Raw genomic sequence first — 17151 nt, 5'->3', positions numbered from 1 at the left:
CTGGGCTGCTGGGCTGCTGGGCTAGATGGTCAGCTTGCAGAAGGTAGTTAATGAAATCACACTAAGAATTTACTAGTAAGCTGAACCTGAGGATGGTGATTGTATCTAAGAGAACCCTGGTGCAGCTAGTAGCATCTGTTGGGAGCCGCAGTTACATACTGCAACTACCTTAGTTGATCCTGAAACGTGAGTTCTTTACTAGGCGGTACATAAAGCACAAGCCGCTTCAAGATGAGGTGTTTATAGAGAAGCACGCCAATAAGACCAAGAAACATTAGCTCAGAAGGCGGTCATAGCGGCCAAAGTGTTTGGTCGTTTCCATGTTCCGTTATAGCTTACCTTATTAATCTTGAAATTAGCAAGTGCTACAATACAACCAGGCCACAGGGTAAGTCAGTAAGTGAGGCATCGAAGTCGGTACATGTCTGGTGATAGAGCCAAGAAGTTGCGAGATAGGCTATGTAGATCTGCATGTGCCAGTTGGTCAGCCGCGTGGCCTCCACTGCACATCACCATCAGACAATAGGATCTAGGAAATATCATCAATGGGGAGCAGGATATTTCATGCTCCGATGGTGGCTGGGTGGTTTTTGGGTGGGCGACTGAGACTGTGCTACTGGCGAGAGGGTGTAGTTAAAGGGTGAGGGAGAGGGTTCAGGGGTCTAGATCATTGATGGAACCCTATGATGATCCAATGATGAGCTGGCAAATCATTGAGATGGCGTTTTGAATGATTTTCTAATGACGGGCGAGATAAAACATGAGATATTGACATGGTAATGATGCGGCTGGCTTGGAATTTACTAGAAGATGTCGGGTATATCGATGGATGGGGGGCCTTTGAAGCGAAGTGGAGGTTGATGGGGACCTCAAAACCAGATTCCAGGCAACAAAGAGGGAAGGTATATATCATCGCTTAACGTTGACGGAGGAATCGGCAGCAATTGAGGGACAAGGGTTGTAAGTGGATTGTGTCACTGGGGCTAGTAAAACAGATCATCTCGGTATGTAGAAGGATTACTGATTTACGAGCTTATTCCTCTGCATAGAGTTCTTGATGACAATAGAAGAGACTGCCGGTATAAACCGTATGGTTACGGTAGAGATGAGCTGAAGATTAAGACTGGAGCGCATGGATTCCACTGTTATGGGTGGATGGAAGGATGTTGCTGAAAATAGCCCACTCGGTTGGTCCGTCCACATGTTAAGTTTGGCACTACTGTAACAGGCTCTCGTGAAAATGGTCAACGAATAGGGCCAGAGCAAAGGTCAAGATGGGAACGGGAATACCCACGCTGACCCAACTCCCGCTCGTATCTGCGCTGTGCTCCACGGGGCGAAGAGTGAGTCGACGTTGGCAGAAGCAACTGACATGAAATGGAGTCCTTCTGTTCTGTAACGTGTAGTTCGATGTGGTGATGACTAACAGCTCAGCTCAACACGGGCCCATCCCGCATTCAGATATCGAGACCTCAGCTGCTGGGAAGAAGAGACTGTGTCCGACGTGAGTTGTAACATGTTATGGCGTCCAGTTAAGAGTCTGCGGTATCATGTAAAAGAGTAAGCAGCTTATATGTGCACTGCATACAACGTTGTATGCGAAAAGCATCAAATTCAGAGAAGTAGCCCAGAGAGGTTCAGTGACTGTGATATACGTTGCGTTCCGCTCCATCGTGGCTGTGGCTGACAAGATGGCCTCCTTGCATTGATGAGTTGGGAATCTGGAATTCTAGCATATTTGCTCCGGATTCAATTCAGAAACTGCGGGTAACGAGTTGGTTAGGTATGTTGGTGAGGAGAGAAGACCACTTTGAACTCGAAATATCATGATATATAACCTAGGTAGCAACACGTCGATCAAATGATGGAAAGATTTGTAGGTGTTGTCCAGCGGCCGTTGCCCGTTTTTAGAAGGGACAGCTCCATCATCGGGCTCAATCTAAGCCGCAAGCCATGACGTTTTGCGCTAAACGTCAAAGGCTAGCGCAGATTGGGATCCAATGGGAGGGGATTTGTTTTACGAAAGCTGCAGGACACAAGTATCAGATACTCGAGGTTCAGAGAAGGGAATCCCTAACAGAAAGGCAGTTCTATGTAGTAGGACAAGAACTGCAGAGGTTGGAAGCAATCATCACCTCTTACATGCAGCATCTCTTAAATGATAATTCGAACTGGTCGCACAAATCAATGGAAGTCTTCTCCTGATAAGCATCCACGACTTGAGCCCTGAGATGGCCTGAGATAAAGATAGGACATGCGTTCTTAGCGTGGACCCAGCCACAATGCCCTGCTTTGGAGCAGACACCAGAGCCGATAGCTCCAAAACCGAATCCTTCCATCTACCTATTCATTCCACAAAATCTCACTCGAGGCCAGGTGTCGAACTCCTTCGTGCCAGGGCTGATTAAGAGGAGATTTAAGCGTAAATCATAGTGCATTGTGAGACACAAGAAGTATGAGATACGGGTCAGTTGAAGAAATTCCTAGTTAGAGCTCGTAATGCTCACCAGGAAACAATCCACTTACACTTGCAAATCCTCACCAAGCCTGCCAGGGTTTCGTTTACTACGGGAAGCAGAATCCCGTCCATCCAGTTCAGCTCCCTACAGCCAGCAGCTAGTTCAGGTGCACTGCCGTCTGGCCCGGGGCGTCTTACAGGCCCCTCTAGCGTTTTATCCCCAGCGCTGACTTGACATGTACCTGATACTTCTCCATGGGTCCCCCGTTAGATTGTTCTTCCCACTTCAACGACTGGGACAAGGGCGTCTCTTTTCCCTTGCTGCCCCCCAAAAAAAGAATACATCCGTCAGGTTCGATCGACACACGACCATTGCATTGCGCGCACAGCAGAACCTACCTATTCGCTCACGCATTTTTGCTACTCTACTGTTGGGCCTTTTTTCCCTCCTTCTCCTCCCTTTGGTTTCTTCCTTCCTGCCTGATTCTTCACTCGCTCGTTCCGTCAATCGATTTCGCTTCGCTTCGCTTCCCTATTTTTGTATTTCAGGTAGCTCCATCAGCTTTGTCTACCCATCGTAGATAACTCTAGTAGCAATCAGCATTTGATCCGTGGTCATTTAAACAAACATCATCTCACATCCGTTGCCATCTCGAGAATCACGTCGCTCGCTCCTTCGTTCGTTTGCTCGTTTGCTGGTCGGTCTTCTAACCTTCTGTCGGCTTACTCTTCTCGACACCCAAGATGATCTCCGTCTGAGCCACCACGAACCTCCCGGATCCGATTATTCGCCTTCACAGTTTGACTCCACTGGCAAATTTCAACAGTCTTGGTTATTTCAGCTTCTTGGATAGTATTAATCTCGAAGCTATGCAGCTTGGTCTGACCAGTCAACAACTTGTCGACTGTTCGCAAGATTGCCGCCCTTACTCACACCATCGCGGCCTCATCCAAGACCTGCCCAGGAGGCGACATGTGGCACGGTCGTCGAAATCCCCGATATCTGGCTCCGCGCCTGCTGCCTTCGCTCCCGTAGATTCTTCTGGTCACTCACGCAATCAGTGTTATTCCACAACCATGACACAAGCTGTCCCTCGACAAAGGGCGTGGCTCCCTCGATATAGCACGATATCCCGGTTGTCGAAAAGTCTACTCGTCGCTCTTCTCATTGCAATGCACGCCGTATCGCCTGCTCATGCCGTGAGGATCCCTTTCACAAACTGCCTCAGCGACGCCTACCGCTTGCACGAACCGACGAGGCTGCAATGGGTTCCCTTATACGCCGATGCCGTCTTCGATACCGAGAACGAGAAACACAACCTTCGAGTTATTGTTTGGGGAAACGTCACAGGTGCCCGAACGACCAGCGCGCTGCCACCGCCCGATGACCCTTCTTGGAAGGATGCCAGCGATATCAATGGCAAAATCGCCGAGACTCCCCAGAAGAAGGATGGCTACAACACTGCTACGACTTACTTCCCCAAGGTTCACTTCTTGACATATGTTCCGTACAACAACGACAAATTTAATTTCTGTAACACTTCATTGGTAAACGGATCTTGCCCGCTTGGACCTTACTTCGGAGAAGTCGATTATAGGTACGTCCTTGTCCATAAACTACTCATGAATTGAAGTCAAGACAGATGTACTGACCATAAATTTATAGTGATGCATACAAGTTACCTTCTATTAACATCACATGGGACGCCTACTCAACATATGCGTTTGCGTCCCTAGCACCTAGTATGTCGATTATTGATGGGACTCGCGATGCTCCTCAGATTGGCTGTGTTTCCATGGCGGTGACTCCTGATCTGGGAGGTCTCTCGTGGCTACTCAAGTTTTTACCCATGATAGTGCTCCTTTTTACAGGTTTTGCAGTCGTGTTCTCAGCCATCTTTAGTCCCTGGGGCTCATCTGATATCTTCCACTGGACTTCCAATTATGGTCGAGATGTTGATCTGCTCCGTCTTGTCACGCCGGGCTTTGGAGATTGCCTTCAGTATATCCAATTTATCGCGCTAAGCGGTGGCCTCACTCTTGACTATCCCGGCTTCTATCAACCCATTGTCAGCCAGATGGCCTGGTCGACTCTAATGTTCAACGAGAGCTTTGTCGCCGATGCCCCATCATGGCAGAGCGTTGTCGATGGTATTTATGTCACCAATGCCACTTACGGACTTCAAGAGCTTGGTCAATTGGTTGGCATGGCTGAGAGTAGAGATATCTGGGCCGGTATGATGGTTTGGCTATGTGTGTGCATTGCTTCTGTTACCGCTCTAGTTCAGGGCGCATTTGCAGTGCAGTGGCTATTCCGAAAGATCAACAACACCCCGGAGGAAGATCTGCGTTCAAAGAACGTCCCCTTTTCCGTTGGCAACGCCGTCCGCATTGTCTTCAACTATTTCTTATTCCCGATCATCGCCCTGTCGTGCTTTCAGCTCGTCACTGCTGGCGATTCTCCGACCTATACGATTGCTCTCGCCGTCGTTACCTTGGTTTTCCTCATAATCTTCGCGGCATACCTCTTTTACCTCATAATCAGAACGAGGCCAAAGTCCGTCCTCTACGATGATTTGCCGACTGTTCTTTTATACGGCCCTCTGTATAACACATACTCCGACGAGGCTGCTGGGTTCGCTCTCATTCCCGTCTTCCTAACATTCCTCCGGGGTATCACTGTCGGTGCCGTGCAGCCTAGTGGTATCGCTCAGGTGGTACTGCTCGCCATTTGCGAAGTGATTCATATTCTTACCATCCATGCCTTCCGACCGTTCCAGCGTTCAACAGCGATGAATGCTTATCATACACTTTTTGGAGCACTTCGTCTAATTTCTATCTTACTAATGGTAGCATTCGTGCCTACTCTTGATGTTTCTGAGGGCGACAAGGGTTGGATTGGTTACATCATCTTAGGAATCCACGGTGCGGCTTTGATATTTGGTTTCTTCCTCAACGCCCTGCAGACCATTATCGAGGTCGCGGCTCGCATGCTTGGAGCTGGCGGAGACGACGCTCGAGGTCTGACCCGTGGTGGACTCACAAAGATCTTTGGTATGCGACAGCTGTCTCGCCGCAACACACAGCAACGTAACACTGGTCCATCCCGAGCAAGCCAGTTGTCGACAGCAGCAATGTTGGACGTGGACGATAGCGGGAAGTCAGGATATGCCATGCCAAGCGGAAGGGTTCGAAGCGAGTCTGGTGCTAGTCTCGGTGGACTCATGAACCCTCGGCATAGGAGCAGCTCGGCGCTCGATAGCATCGATGTTTACTCTGGCATGCCGCAGAACGTGGATAGCAGCAGCTCATACATGCCCAACACCCCTGGGGAGAGGAGTACATTTTCATTCCTGCCCTCCCCCAGCGCTGCCCGCCATCATCCTACACAATCAATAGATGCTGCCGATCCCTACTATCGACCTCCTCGAAGACGACAGACGATGAACGAGTCCATCCACTCCGAAGGACCTGGTGGCTCTAACGCAGCAGATGTTAAGGGCGCCAACCCAGCTGGAGGTCTAGGTGATCCTGCAGATATGGGTGCGGATATTTCTCGAGGAGCAACACCAGCGCCCCCTCCCGCTGGATACTCTCAGGCCAGTATACCTCCGAACCGACCCGATTATGCCACTCGCGAGGTTGACTTTTACTACGGGGTTCGTGGACCCGCCTTGAACTCGGACGGCCCGGGCCGGAAACTTGGAACTGGTCCCGCCGATCCAACTGGTCCTGTGGCTACTGCCTCGGGCTGGTTCCGGAATCTATTCGGTGGAAAGACAAAAGAGAAGGGCAAGGGTTTCGAGGTTGTGAGGAGCTCACGGATGCCTCCAGCCATGATGGCTAGGAATGGTGGAGAGTCGCCCCCTGAGGGTATCCCAGTGGCTATGGGCGTACTACGGAACGGTCCAATTGACTCAGATGATGAAGACGAGCCTCGACCAAGGCGGTCTCCCGGACGTCAACCTCAAAGTGCTCTACTAGATGACAACGGTGATCCTCAAGACTCTGAGCCGGAAAGTCCTGTGCTGGAGCGACCCCGACGTACTTTCAGTGCCGGCAGCGAGAGTTTCCCTCGGGAGCCAAGCAAGTCTTTGTCCAAGGCGCCTCATATCGCACTGCGCGAAGCTGAGGATGACGATGCCCCAGAGATTCCTCGGAAGAGCTCCAAGCGTGCTTCTGGCCACTTTGGAGGCAGTGATCACAGCCGAGCACCATCTCTTACCCTCATGAATATGCCAGGCTCAACGATATCCTTTGAATCTCAGTGGCGAGGAGAACCCGATGCTGTTAGCCGCACTTCAAGTCACCACCGAGCTACACTATCAGCGTCATCGCGGCTACCGTTTGAGCGAACCAACTCCCAGAAGCGATTGTCGTCCAATTCGTCCATGGAGTTCCCCGGCGAGTTCACCAACATCGACTTCGGCCCTTCAGTTGATGAGCGGCCGGCCAGCTTTGGCATGGTGTCACAACATGGTGTCAGCCGAGTTGACCCGTTGCACCGTGACGTGGATCTGCTCGGCAGCTCCGCCGAGCTTGTCGAAGATCCTCCTGCCAGACCTCGCACTTGATACTTCTGCTGTTATAGCCAAGTAGGAGGTCTATTGGTCACTCTTCTATGTTGCTTACCATAACACACTCGTCGATATGATCAGTCACTACACCCTTCTCGGGTTTCAACCTAATACTAGTTTCTTTTTTGTTTGGTTGCCTCAAGGGCCAAAACCATGTACACGATTTATAGACCAAGGTCCTCAAGGTCCTTGCACATGAGCACACATGCTCACCTTCTCTCATTTTTGGTTATGAATCGAACACAATTCAGTCACAGCCGCAGGTTCTCACGAAGGAACTCGAGCTCTGAAAGTACAAGTGAACGAGAAGGCGTTACGTTACATACGGGTCTTTTTATGGCAAATTTTCATTACTTGAGCCTGACTGCCTCGAGTCAATTTTCTTTGTGTTTAGGGATATGTTCTTTTTGAGAATGTCCATACTAGCGTTGGCGTAACAAAAAGCTGGTTCAGGGAGGGGGATTTACACAAGGGGTCATCAAAGCCCCAACATGTCTATTGTTTTTTATGTAGTGGGTTTTGTGGGAATGAAAGTGTAGTTATATAATTTTGGAGGGATATCCTGTCAAAGGTTCTGGGTATGACTCACCATCCTGGGACGATGAAGAACCAGGATTTACTAGGCACAATTCTAATGAGAAGTTGTAATGATCATTGTACTTGATCTCGTTTATTTGTGCACGTTTTAACAGACGATGGTCTGTTTACATGCAAGTAGTCTTTTTGTAATACGATAAATAGCCCCTCAGCAAGATATGCATTTGTTACGCATCTGGCATTTCGTCTTCAGTTGCAACAGTATCCTTTGTTATCTGATACCTTCGTGTCCCTTTGGTATTTCACTTCACCGAGATAAACCCAATGCCTGACCGAGCCTTGCGCGCCGCTTCCTTGAGCGCCTGGTCCTCGACATCAGTCCACTTGACACTCAGGTCGTTCCAGTTCTTACCGGGTGTGTTGTACTCCTTGCGCCACTGGGCCTGCACCTTCTGCAGACGCGACATCTCGCGCGGGTCGCCCGAACCGCTGTACAACATGAAGGCTGTGCAGGGCGGCAAGGAATCATAGATGCGTGTGAGACGCTCTGTAAGGCGTACGAGGGCCTGCTCGAGCTCTGACTTGTCGGATGGGATGGCCTCAGAGTCTCGTGGAGGACCACCGTCGCTGTTTGTGTTGTCGACACGGTTACGGTTCCACCAGCCTTGAAGGGCCTCAAGCTCTCGCATTCTCGCCCAGACAAAGTCAACTCCGCCGCCGCGGATTTCGAGGCCATCCGGGTCTCCCTGCACAGCACGAATTACGTTGTTAGTTACATCCTCGTCGTTCTTACAGCCGAGCTGATGTGTTGCGCCGGCTCCAGCCCCCTTGGAGGGATCGCCCCAGTCAACAGCTGCGCTCGTCTTGCCGACCTCAGCGCCACCTGCGGTTCCCCCTTGGGCCTTGTATGCAGTTCCAGCTCGCGCTAGTCGGCGGAACAAGTTCTCTCCCTGTGAGTCAGATGTTCCCCAGGCCTTGCCCTTTTCACATTTTTGTTTGACAAGATCGAGGCAGGTCTTAGAGTCCTCGATGCTGTCGTGGCCATTTGCGCCGCCTTTTTGAATCTCCTTTGACAGATATTTTTGCGCCAGCCATTTTAGAGACGATTTGAGAGGAGGGCCGCGAGGATGCGGGTAAATGATGGATGTGTCGATGATAAAAGGGTGAGAGATGCGGAGAGCCTTGGTATCTGACTCTAAAGAGTGTCCTATCAAGACTGTGCGAGGGGTCAGCAGTTCAAGTAGCTTCTGCTGGATGTCATGTAATGTAGTTGTTACAGGTGCAAGCATCTCTTCTGTGATGCCAGAAAATTGGGTGACGTAGTCGATAATAGGCTTATCAGGCTTGACAAGTTCATCGAGTACAACGTTGCCGAACCAGTCGACTATGCTGATTCTCGTCAGAGAGAACTCGTTCTCTCCAGTCATACACATTTCACAATCCAGGGCCAGAACATTTCGTCCTTCTGTGATGCTGCCCTTTTCAATTTCGTCTTCTGGAACTTGACCTTCTTCAAGGCTTTTCACATGGGTGATGACCCATCCTTCGGGGAGAACGAACTGGTCTTTGGCAACACCTTCCAGCATAGCTGGGTGAACCAAGTAGCCGTTGTCAGTCAGATCATCGACTGTACAAAGGAATTCAGTGATGCGTGCTCTCTCGTTCTTCCATCCCGAAGGCTCATGTGCTGGTTTGATGCCCTTCTTTGTCCCATTCTTTTCCTTCGGGGTGGGGGTTGTTAGGAAAGCGGCCATGGGCGAATGCATCTTTCCGTGTCTATCATCACCTGGTGTCTTGACGGGCCATAGATGCGTGAACATGTCCGCGAATGGTTGCAGAGCCTCGGGTAGGCGCTCTCTCCTCAGTGGTCGGGGATAATAGTCGTCCGGCGACGCCACAACAGCGTTTTCCTCCTTATCAGCATTGTTGTATGTATCGAAGTCAACGTCGTGCTTGAACATAGCCTCCTCAATACCGGGTATCATTATAGCCACAATCTTTCGGAACGCTGGGCGATGGGTAATGCCGATCCATTGAGGACCAGCTCCGTCGGCAAAGATATATGTAACCAGGTCTCGCATTTGGGAAATATTGATCTTGGATTGCAGTCGCGCATTAGGCGAGAATGCAATGGTGGGATAATTCTTGCCAGGTTTAGGGACCTTCTTAAGCTTCTTTGAAGCCCGTGAAACGACCTGCCACTCTCCGCCGTCGTCTGCGTCATGGGGATTTGAACGCTTCAGGCTGCCGTCGCTTTGTGTTGAAGCATCCTTCTCGAGAGTCGCAATGGCCGTCGTGACAGGAACACCTTGGTCGAACTTGTCGGGCGTTTGGGCCTCATCTTGATTGTCGCTTGAAGAGGCCTTGTCGATGGGATCGGGGATTGGGTCAGATCCTAGGGCTGTAAGGGCTTTGTTGACGAGTTTGGCAGCTTTTCTCTTTGCTTTCTTACCCATTATGAGTTTTACACGAGTGCGAGCGCAAATAATACGCCGCTAGAAGGAGAAACGTGAAAAGAGTTCACGTCGTGAGGTAACAATGTTTAAGGAAATAAAAAAGAATTGCGATCCGAGAATGCAGATGCACTGCTGTGCCAAGGGTACGTACCTGTTTGCTTGCCAGGCGTTTTTTCAAGGGACTTTACCTAGAGAGTGGGACGCAAGCTTGTTGTGAGATCAGCCAATGAGAGTGTCTGTAGGCCTAACCACTTTACGCGTCTTGCACGCGGCAGGAGGGTTGAAGTAGATATAGGAATCTATATAATCATGTAATGTTACGGTACTCAATAATAGGTCCAAAGTCTTCAAGCATCTAAATTCCTGACTCGCGAATCTAGTGGGTTCCAAAACCAACACTAAGTGATCTCTATTTAATAGCCAAAGTCCATCTCAAGTATCTCAAGTCCCAAATTCGCCAGAGAATCTACTTGCTTCACTACAGCATACTCAAAGAAGGCTCGAGCTTGTTCACCCTCAGGATTCTCTTTCCAGGCGTTAATAAGAGACAACTCCTGGTCTCTTCCTGGTAGTTCATTGATCTCATCCAGCATCTGCTGAGCAGTGGCCGAGACTTCCCATTCTCGAACATAGTCTCTGGGAACAGACCGTATAATCATGATGAGAAGCATCTGGCACAAGGAAACTTGGTCAATGTCCTGCAGTGTCTGAAGGGCCCTCTGGTTAATATCTCCTTTTGATGCCACGGCTTGTGAGTTACCGAGTGAGGCTGTGTCAGCTGCCGTATTGGCGAGTAATTTGGCGACGAGTAAAAGGCCCTTGATGCGAATAGGATGACATGGCAAGACATGTCGATAAGGGTCGCTGGAAGTCGCAACGAAGCATGCCGTAGTTAAGGCATATATGAAGTTGCTTTCTTCGATGTATAGGATTGATACCTCAGTCAGCAGCTGTGGGAGTGGTGATACTGCCCAAAGCTTCTCGGCTGTCAGTCCTTTGCATTGCTGGTAACGAGCTCGAAGTACTCTTCGACGATTCTCTGGTGATAAGGCAGGGTCTTTCTCATCTATTAAATCAGACAGTTGCTCGCTGAAACTCGTCGCCGTCGAGGCTCTTGTCGAATCTGTTGCAGCAGGGTGCTTGCCAAGCTTGCCGACATCAGCGACAAGGCTATGGCGGTTCATATTGATGATTGGAGAGCCAGCGCAGACTTGGTAGACGTTGAGGTCTTTCTCGCATCTAGGGCATTGGCAATCAAAAAAGTACGGTGCAAGTGCATGTTTTCTCTTGGACCGAGGGAACGTGTAATCTGATAGCATGTCAGTGGGCATCTTGAGGATATGACGGGGAGACATGCCCGTGTAAGAGATCTCAATCTCTTCATCGACTTTGATCGGCTTTTCAGCTCTGAGTATGGCCCTCCTGCCAACAAACTGCACCATGGCATTGGGAATGCAGGAATGGTTGGCCATGGCGAGCTTTGGTTCGAGAAAGATGCCGACCTGTCCAAGATCGGCATCATATCTATGAAAGGCATTTGTCTGAATCTGTGATATGTCAGTATATTGACCTGCTGCCGTACATTTCTGAGGGCTTACCTTGCAGAGCAGAGCCAGCGTCTTCTGCAATTCCTCTTGACCCGTGCCCTGCCCAGTAAACGCAGTAGCACCCATGGCCATCATCTCCATGTCAGCCCATTTGTCACTCTTCCTCCAAGACTCGACATTTCCTTCAAGGTTCTCCAGCGCAGCGCCAATACCAGGCTTCACCAGCGCCTGAATCACTGCGCGTACAGGCGTCGGTATGCCCGGGTGTCCTTGCTCGGTCACTTTACGCAGTAATTTGCACTCTTTGGAGTGTACTGCAGTCCAGTTTGCAGATTGACAGGCGGCATCGCAGTAGGACACGGCGTGGCAGCCGGAACAGGAGCGTACGTCAGCCGGCTTGAAGCAGTGGCTGCAGATGGTTTTTGTGTGAGATAGTGAGGGGATGAGAATCGTTGGTGTGAATGGGAGGATGATGTCGCCTGGAGAAAAGGCTCTGGTGGAGAAGATTCCACGACCTTTTTTATCATGCCTTAGCTGGAAGGGTACGTCTTGATTCATTTTAGACGAGACTGAGGTTTGGTCCGAAAGAGCCGGATAGCAGAAATACGTATCAAAACGGGGCCGATTGTGGTATATAAGTAGGTACTTATCTCAGGATTCGGGTGTCAGCAAGATCCATGAATGTTTTGTTGTTTGTAAGATGGAGTAAGGCCAATGTCCGAAATTCTCCTGCACCGAGCTCAATCTAGCGAACCACATCAGGATCAATCCTTCAATTGCACCACATTTGGGCACAGCATTCTCACATGCAGAATGTCGCAATACTCAATTTTACAGCTTGAAATAGTTGCTCTATTGCTCTGCTTATAATAATCTCGCTTGGCAGATGCTGTGCTGTGCTGTGCTGTGCTGTGCTGTGCTGTGCTCTACAATTCAACGCGAGGAGGCACCTTTCCGCTCTTCCTCAATGCCGCAAGCCGATCATGTAGATCCCGGCTCCAATGTCCGCTGTCTCTCTTGTTCTCCTTCAGGATCCTCGCAACATGGTAGTCCCAGCACCCCTCTCCGGTGCTTGTCTCAAATACTCGACATTTTGCGTCGCTGTCTCGCTCTGTGCGAGGCCACTGACCAAGCTTTGCGCCCATATCTTCATCCAAGAAAGTATCTAGAACCAACTGGCCGACCTTGCGCTGTGTAGTATCCCATTCTTTGCCTTCAGGCACGAGCACCTCAAGCAACAGCTTCATGCCGTCGTTCTTGAGGAATTCATCTCGGATGACATCGCTCTTGATGAGGCCGTTGATGGCTCCAACCTTGGCTTTCGCTGTAGAGGCCAACGTCTTGGTGCTGAGCGACGATGGAACATGAGCGGGCACAAGAGGTGTATAGAAGGACTCCTTTAGAGACTTGCTGTTGCTCGGGCACTGACCCTCCATGAGACCAGGCCACTGCTTGGTGATCTCTTTCAATGCCGCAGCATTGTTCTGCAGCGCGGCCCCGAGAATGGCAGCTGCTTGGTGATCCCGAGGAGTGATATCCGCAGGGTAAGCAACATCTGAATCCGCCATCATGCAGAAGAGAGCCTTCAACACCGCCGCGTCTTCGGTGACCTTGAGACCGTAGTAAATATCATGTGACAGTTCTTCCATTCCCTCGAGCGCATCGTCAAGCTCCTTGCCTTGGCCGGTCTCGCCAGCCTTCAACATCTTCATGGCGGTGAAGAAGGGCTTACCGACGAAATCCTCGCCCTCAGGCTCCTTGATTTTACCAATAGGTTCATAAGCCGGGGCGCCCCTGGGAATTTGGGGATCCTCCTGTTGCTGCTGATCGACGACAACAACAGCTTGGTCAACCGGGAGGCCTTCGAGTGCAGGGTTTCCTTCATCGGGGACATTGATCTTGGCCTCCTTCTTGCCGTTGGACATATTCAGGCGAACATGGAGTCCGTGGGGAAGTTCCTGATCATCGTGGACGACCTGGAACTCATCTGTTGGTTGAAACACCTTTGGGTAACAGTCTTTGGGGTTATCTGTGTGGCAGATAAGTTCGACATCTGCCTCGGGAGATGGTTGTGAGGCTGGAGCTGAGGCGAGTGTTGGTGCTGCGAAGATGCAGAGGACAATACCCAGGACGAGGGCGATCATGAGTGACAAGGATTTTGCCCTTGAGGGAGCCATACCGAATATCTGATGCTTTAAACAGGCGAGAGCTCTTCAAGGCTGAACGGCGAAGGCGGCCAGGGTCTAATGTTCGATCTGAAACTAAGGAGTATTATTGGTGATTCTTGTAAACCCTCGAGCAGAGTATTGAAAGGGCAGATTTAAAACTGTAGTAGGTCGGAGAACTCAAGGGTAGATATCTGCAGTGAGTTCAAGGGGTTGCAATGTAAAATGGTGACAGACTTTGGAATCAAGAGTGAGATAATAGGTAGGATAAACAAATAAATGAATATGTTTTCCCGTTATATGCTATGAAACTCCAAGATATGACTCAGTCGAGTAAAAGGACACTTCTTTTTATCATAAATCGAAGTCACTAGAAATGCAACTTGTCAGGATCCATCAACGCCCGTGCCACCATGGATGCTCACTGTAAAAAAAGAGTTTTGGCAGGTTTCTATTGGTTCGGAGCAACATTCTCGATTAGTCATGCTTCATATATGGCCTTCATGTAAGTCAATATCATGAAAAAGATTAACACGTCAACTTCATAGTTCTGATGTAGGTTTGATTCAGATCGCTGCCTGATAACATTCAAATCGTGATATTGTAACCCCACAAAGTCACATGTAGCGCGATTATTGAGAATGTCTCACAAGTACCAGCCTTCCCTTTCACGAGGGTCAAATCAACATTGACGACGATCTCAACGGCCAAGGAAATAGCTTATATGAGGGGTTTAAGACTTGTTCATATGAGCTTTATCCTGATAAAAGGGTTCATGTGATGGAGGGAGCATAAGTTGAAGGGGCTGGCGGGACCAGAAATAGTTTCTTGTCGCAAACAGCTCTACTAGAAGATTGTCTCAGTGCGGCCCACGACCCTGCAAATTCCTTCCGAGGGGCTCCAAGACAGGACGATTCTGACCGAATGCGGTACTGAAGCATGGAATAGACTCATTGTAAGTACACTACTCGTCATATGGTCTCAATGGGAGAAGGGAGTAAGGGATCTCAAAGGACATATAAGAGCGAATAGCCCAGTAGAGTTTTCGTGATAGCAGCAAGCACATAGTCAAACCAATTCGTTGCATCACTTCAGCTCACAGCACAAAATGTTGTCCTTCAAACTCTCCTTCTTCCTAGCCTTCTTCCTTTGGGCCTTCACTCTCGAGGCTGCACCAGCAATGCACCATCACCGCCATGGTAATCAACATCTTCGAAACCTCCACGCAACAAGAGCAGCTCTTCTGCACCGCGCAAGATCACACTATCACCATGGAGCCCCCCAAGTTTTGTTCGAAGAGCCTCAGAAGCCTAGTCAGAGTGTGCGAGCACAGGCTGTACCTGACCAAGAGATGCACCATTCCGTGGAGCGGCTGACGGTATAAATATTCAATGGTAGGTGACAAGCCCACGATTAATATGATGCATGTACTGACTTGTAGAAGAACAAAGTTTTGCAATAATCGGGTGGAAGTGATGAGGGGAAATCAGAAGCTGGCTCTTCTGATATTGGCATGTTGGACGGAGTTTGTTTAATATTGGATGGCCAGATGGGCATTGGTGAGATACTTGAACCAAACATGGTTTATTATCTTATATGTTACTTTCAAATACTGTAACTCCTTGATTTCCCACAGTTTATAAAATTTATAAGATATTACTGCTCAAATTCTAGGTTTACCAAGCGTAGAAAATGAAATGCTGTCCATCTGTAGCACAGTCCATGATGACACACACTGTCTTATCCCCATGAGACGCCCTGATTGGCCACAGACACCAAAACCCTCCGCTGGAGTTGGAGAGCTCTCCCTTACCTCAGGTTCTAATCTGGAGAATCTGTCCCTGGGAGTCGACTCTCGTATCCCGTTCCTCTTCATTTCCGTTTCCATTCCCATTTTCCCACCGTCATCTTCGGCTCAACACCCCAGCCGACCGATATTTCTCTCACTGTCCTTCCCATCTTTTTCGACGCTCCTTAATCATCGCTATCCGAGACAATCCTGCTGCTCCTCCATCAACTCCAATCGCTCGTCGCGCGACGCTCAAGAGCTCTTGACCAGAGCTCGCTCCCTAGCGCACCCACCCCTGGTCCCGAGATCATCATCCCGCCGAGATGCCTTCTCCACGCCGAGTACGCCTACTAATCCTGGCGACGATTGGCACATTCATCTTTATCCTCTTCTACACCTCAGGATTCGACTCGCATCACGATGCAGAGACCTACACAGGCCAGGAGTTCATCAAGAAGACCCAAAATGCCATGAGCGCAAACGAACCCCCGGCGCCTATCGTCGACTTTGCAACTGGAGAGAAGGCTGGACAGCCTCACGCTGATAAGGATGGAGACGGTGATATCGACGCAGACGACCAGAAGCTAGCTGCTCAGATGCAGGAGCGTCTCAAGGCTGCCGAGGCCGAGGCGAAGGGCAAGGCGAACGAGAAGGGAGGTCTGCGACCTGATCCTCCCAAGAAGGTTGTGGGAGTTGGAAGTTCTGCGGAAGGTCAGGATAAGGATAAAATCGTCAAGCCTGTTGGCGGAGTGTCTGGCGATATTCCAGCTCCTGCTGCCGCGGCCGAGAAGAAACCCGAGACAGAGACGAGGAGCAAGGAAGCAATTGCGGCTCGCGAAGAGCTTGACTCTATCCTCAAGAAATCGCCCGGTAGGTCTCCAAGAGCAAACACTAGAAGAACCATAATCACTAATTGTCATCCAGTCATCATCTTCTCGAAGACGTACTGCCCCTTCTCGAAGCGAGCCAAGAGCCTTCTGATCGAAAAATACTCCATCACACCCGAGCCCTATGTCGTTGAACTCGATATCCATCCCCAAGGCCAAGCCCTGCAAGACCAACTACTCGAGACAACCGGCCGAAGGACCGTACCCAATATTATGGTCAACGGTGTGAGCCTGGGAGGTGCCGACGACATCACCGAGATGGACCAGGCAGGCAAGCTCGTCGGCAAGATTGTCGACCTCGGAAACAAGCGAGTCGAGGTTCTGGAACGAACCAAGTAGCCTGCGCGCGCACACTTTTTTCTCTCCTTTATGACCTCTTTAATCTTCACGGGGCACTTGTACAAGGATTTACTGCTGGGTTTTGGGTAAGAAGGGACTGTCATTTTGGGCCTTTGGCAGCATGATTGGAGTCTGGGCGTCTGGGAATTCCTTTTGTCACTGTGTGTAATGGTGTCATGAAAGGAGCACTAGGGAAGATACTCTTCGACCGACGGTGATGTACACAACTGCACAGCTAATGAATGAGATATATATACCTCTATATCCAGCCTTTCCCTTATTTGCGTGCCATTTCTCTACTTCATGTATCGAGTAACGGCATTCCAGCCTGATCCTCAAAGTGCAAAACCTTATCGGATTGAGGTGGTGATTTGCTTCGTTGGTGTAATCTCATTA

General features: G+C 49.8%; 5 protein-coding genes across 7 annotated transcripts; 2 read left to right on the top strand and 3 right to left on the bottom strand.

The window, feature by feature from the left end:
- Window positions 1–2665: 2665 nt before the first annotated feature.
- FOIG_00703 (uncharacterized protein) lies at window positions 2666–10172 on the top strand. The gene is made up of 2 exons (XM_031197058.1): window positions 2666–4056; window positions 4125–10172. Exons 1-2 carry the CDS (start codon window positions 3329–3331, stop codon window positions 7030–7032), a joined length of 3636 nt encoding a protein of 1211 aa, XP_031072825.1. The 5' UTR covers window positions 2666–3328; the 3' UTR covers window positions 7033–10172.
- FOIG_00702 (uncharacterized protein) lies at window positions 4532–10172 on the bottom strand (the record flags this gene model as incomplete). 3 transcript variants are annotated; one of them, XM_031197057.1, is made up of 2 exons in its annotated part: window positions 4532–9967; window positions 10025–10172. In XM_031197057.1, 2 exons carry the CDS (start codon window positions 10026–10028, stop codon window positions 7875–7877), a joined length of 2097 nt encoding a protein of 698 aa, XP_031072824.1. The 3 variants fall into 3 exon arrangements, with proteins under 3 accessions (XP_031072824.1, XP_031072823.1, XP_031072822.1); XM_031197056.1 differs by having other exon boundaries at window positions 7672–7925; window positions 7985–10028; XM_031197055.1 differs by having other exon boundaries at window positions 7822–7934; window positions 7985–10028.
- Window positions 10173–10441: 269 nt separating this feature from the next.
- FOIG_00701 (SET and MYND protein) lies at window positions 10442–12133 on the bottom strand (the record flags this gene model as incomplete). The annotated part of the gene is made up of 3 exons (XM_031197054.1): window positions 10442–11337; window positions 11386–11575; window positions 11627–12133. The coding sequence occupies 3 exons, from the start codon at window positions 12131–12133 to the stop codon at window positions 10442–10444; spliced, it is 1593 nt and encodes a 530-aa protein (XP_031072821.1).
- Window positions 12134–12501: 368 nt separating this feature from the next.
- FOIG_00700 (uncharacterized protein) lies at window positions 12502–13752 on the bottom strand (the record flags this gene model as incomplete). Its single annotated transcript, XM_031197053.1, has 1 exon — window positions 12502–13752. One exon carries the CDS (start codon window positions 13750–13752, stop codon window positions 12502–12504), a length of 1251 nt encoding a protein of 416 aa, XP_031072820.1.
- A 1814-nt stretch (window positions 13753–15566) lies between these two features.
- FOIG_00699 (uncharacterized protein) lies at window positions 15567–17147 on the top strand. Its single transcript, XM_031197052.1, has 2 exons — window positions 15567–16399; window positions 16454–17147. Exons 1-2 carry the CDS (start codon window positions 15853–15855, stop codon window positions 16753–16755), a joined length of 849 nt encoding a protein of 282 aa, XP_031072819.1. The 5' UTR covers window positions 15567–15852; the 3' UTR covers window positions 16756–17147.
- Window positions 17148–17151: the final 4 nt, after the last annotated feature.

This window comes from Fusarium odoratissimum, assembly GCF_000260195.1.
Source record: "Fusarium odoratissimum NRRL 54006 unplaced genomic scaffold supercont1.1, whole genome shotgun sequence".
Taxonomy (NCBI): Eukaryota; Fungi; Ascomycota; class Sordariomycetes; order Hypocreales; family Nectriaceae; genus Fusarium; species Fusarium odoratissimum.
This window is presented reverse-complemented; position numbering and strand designations above follow the sequence as displayed.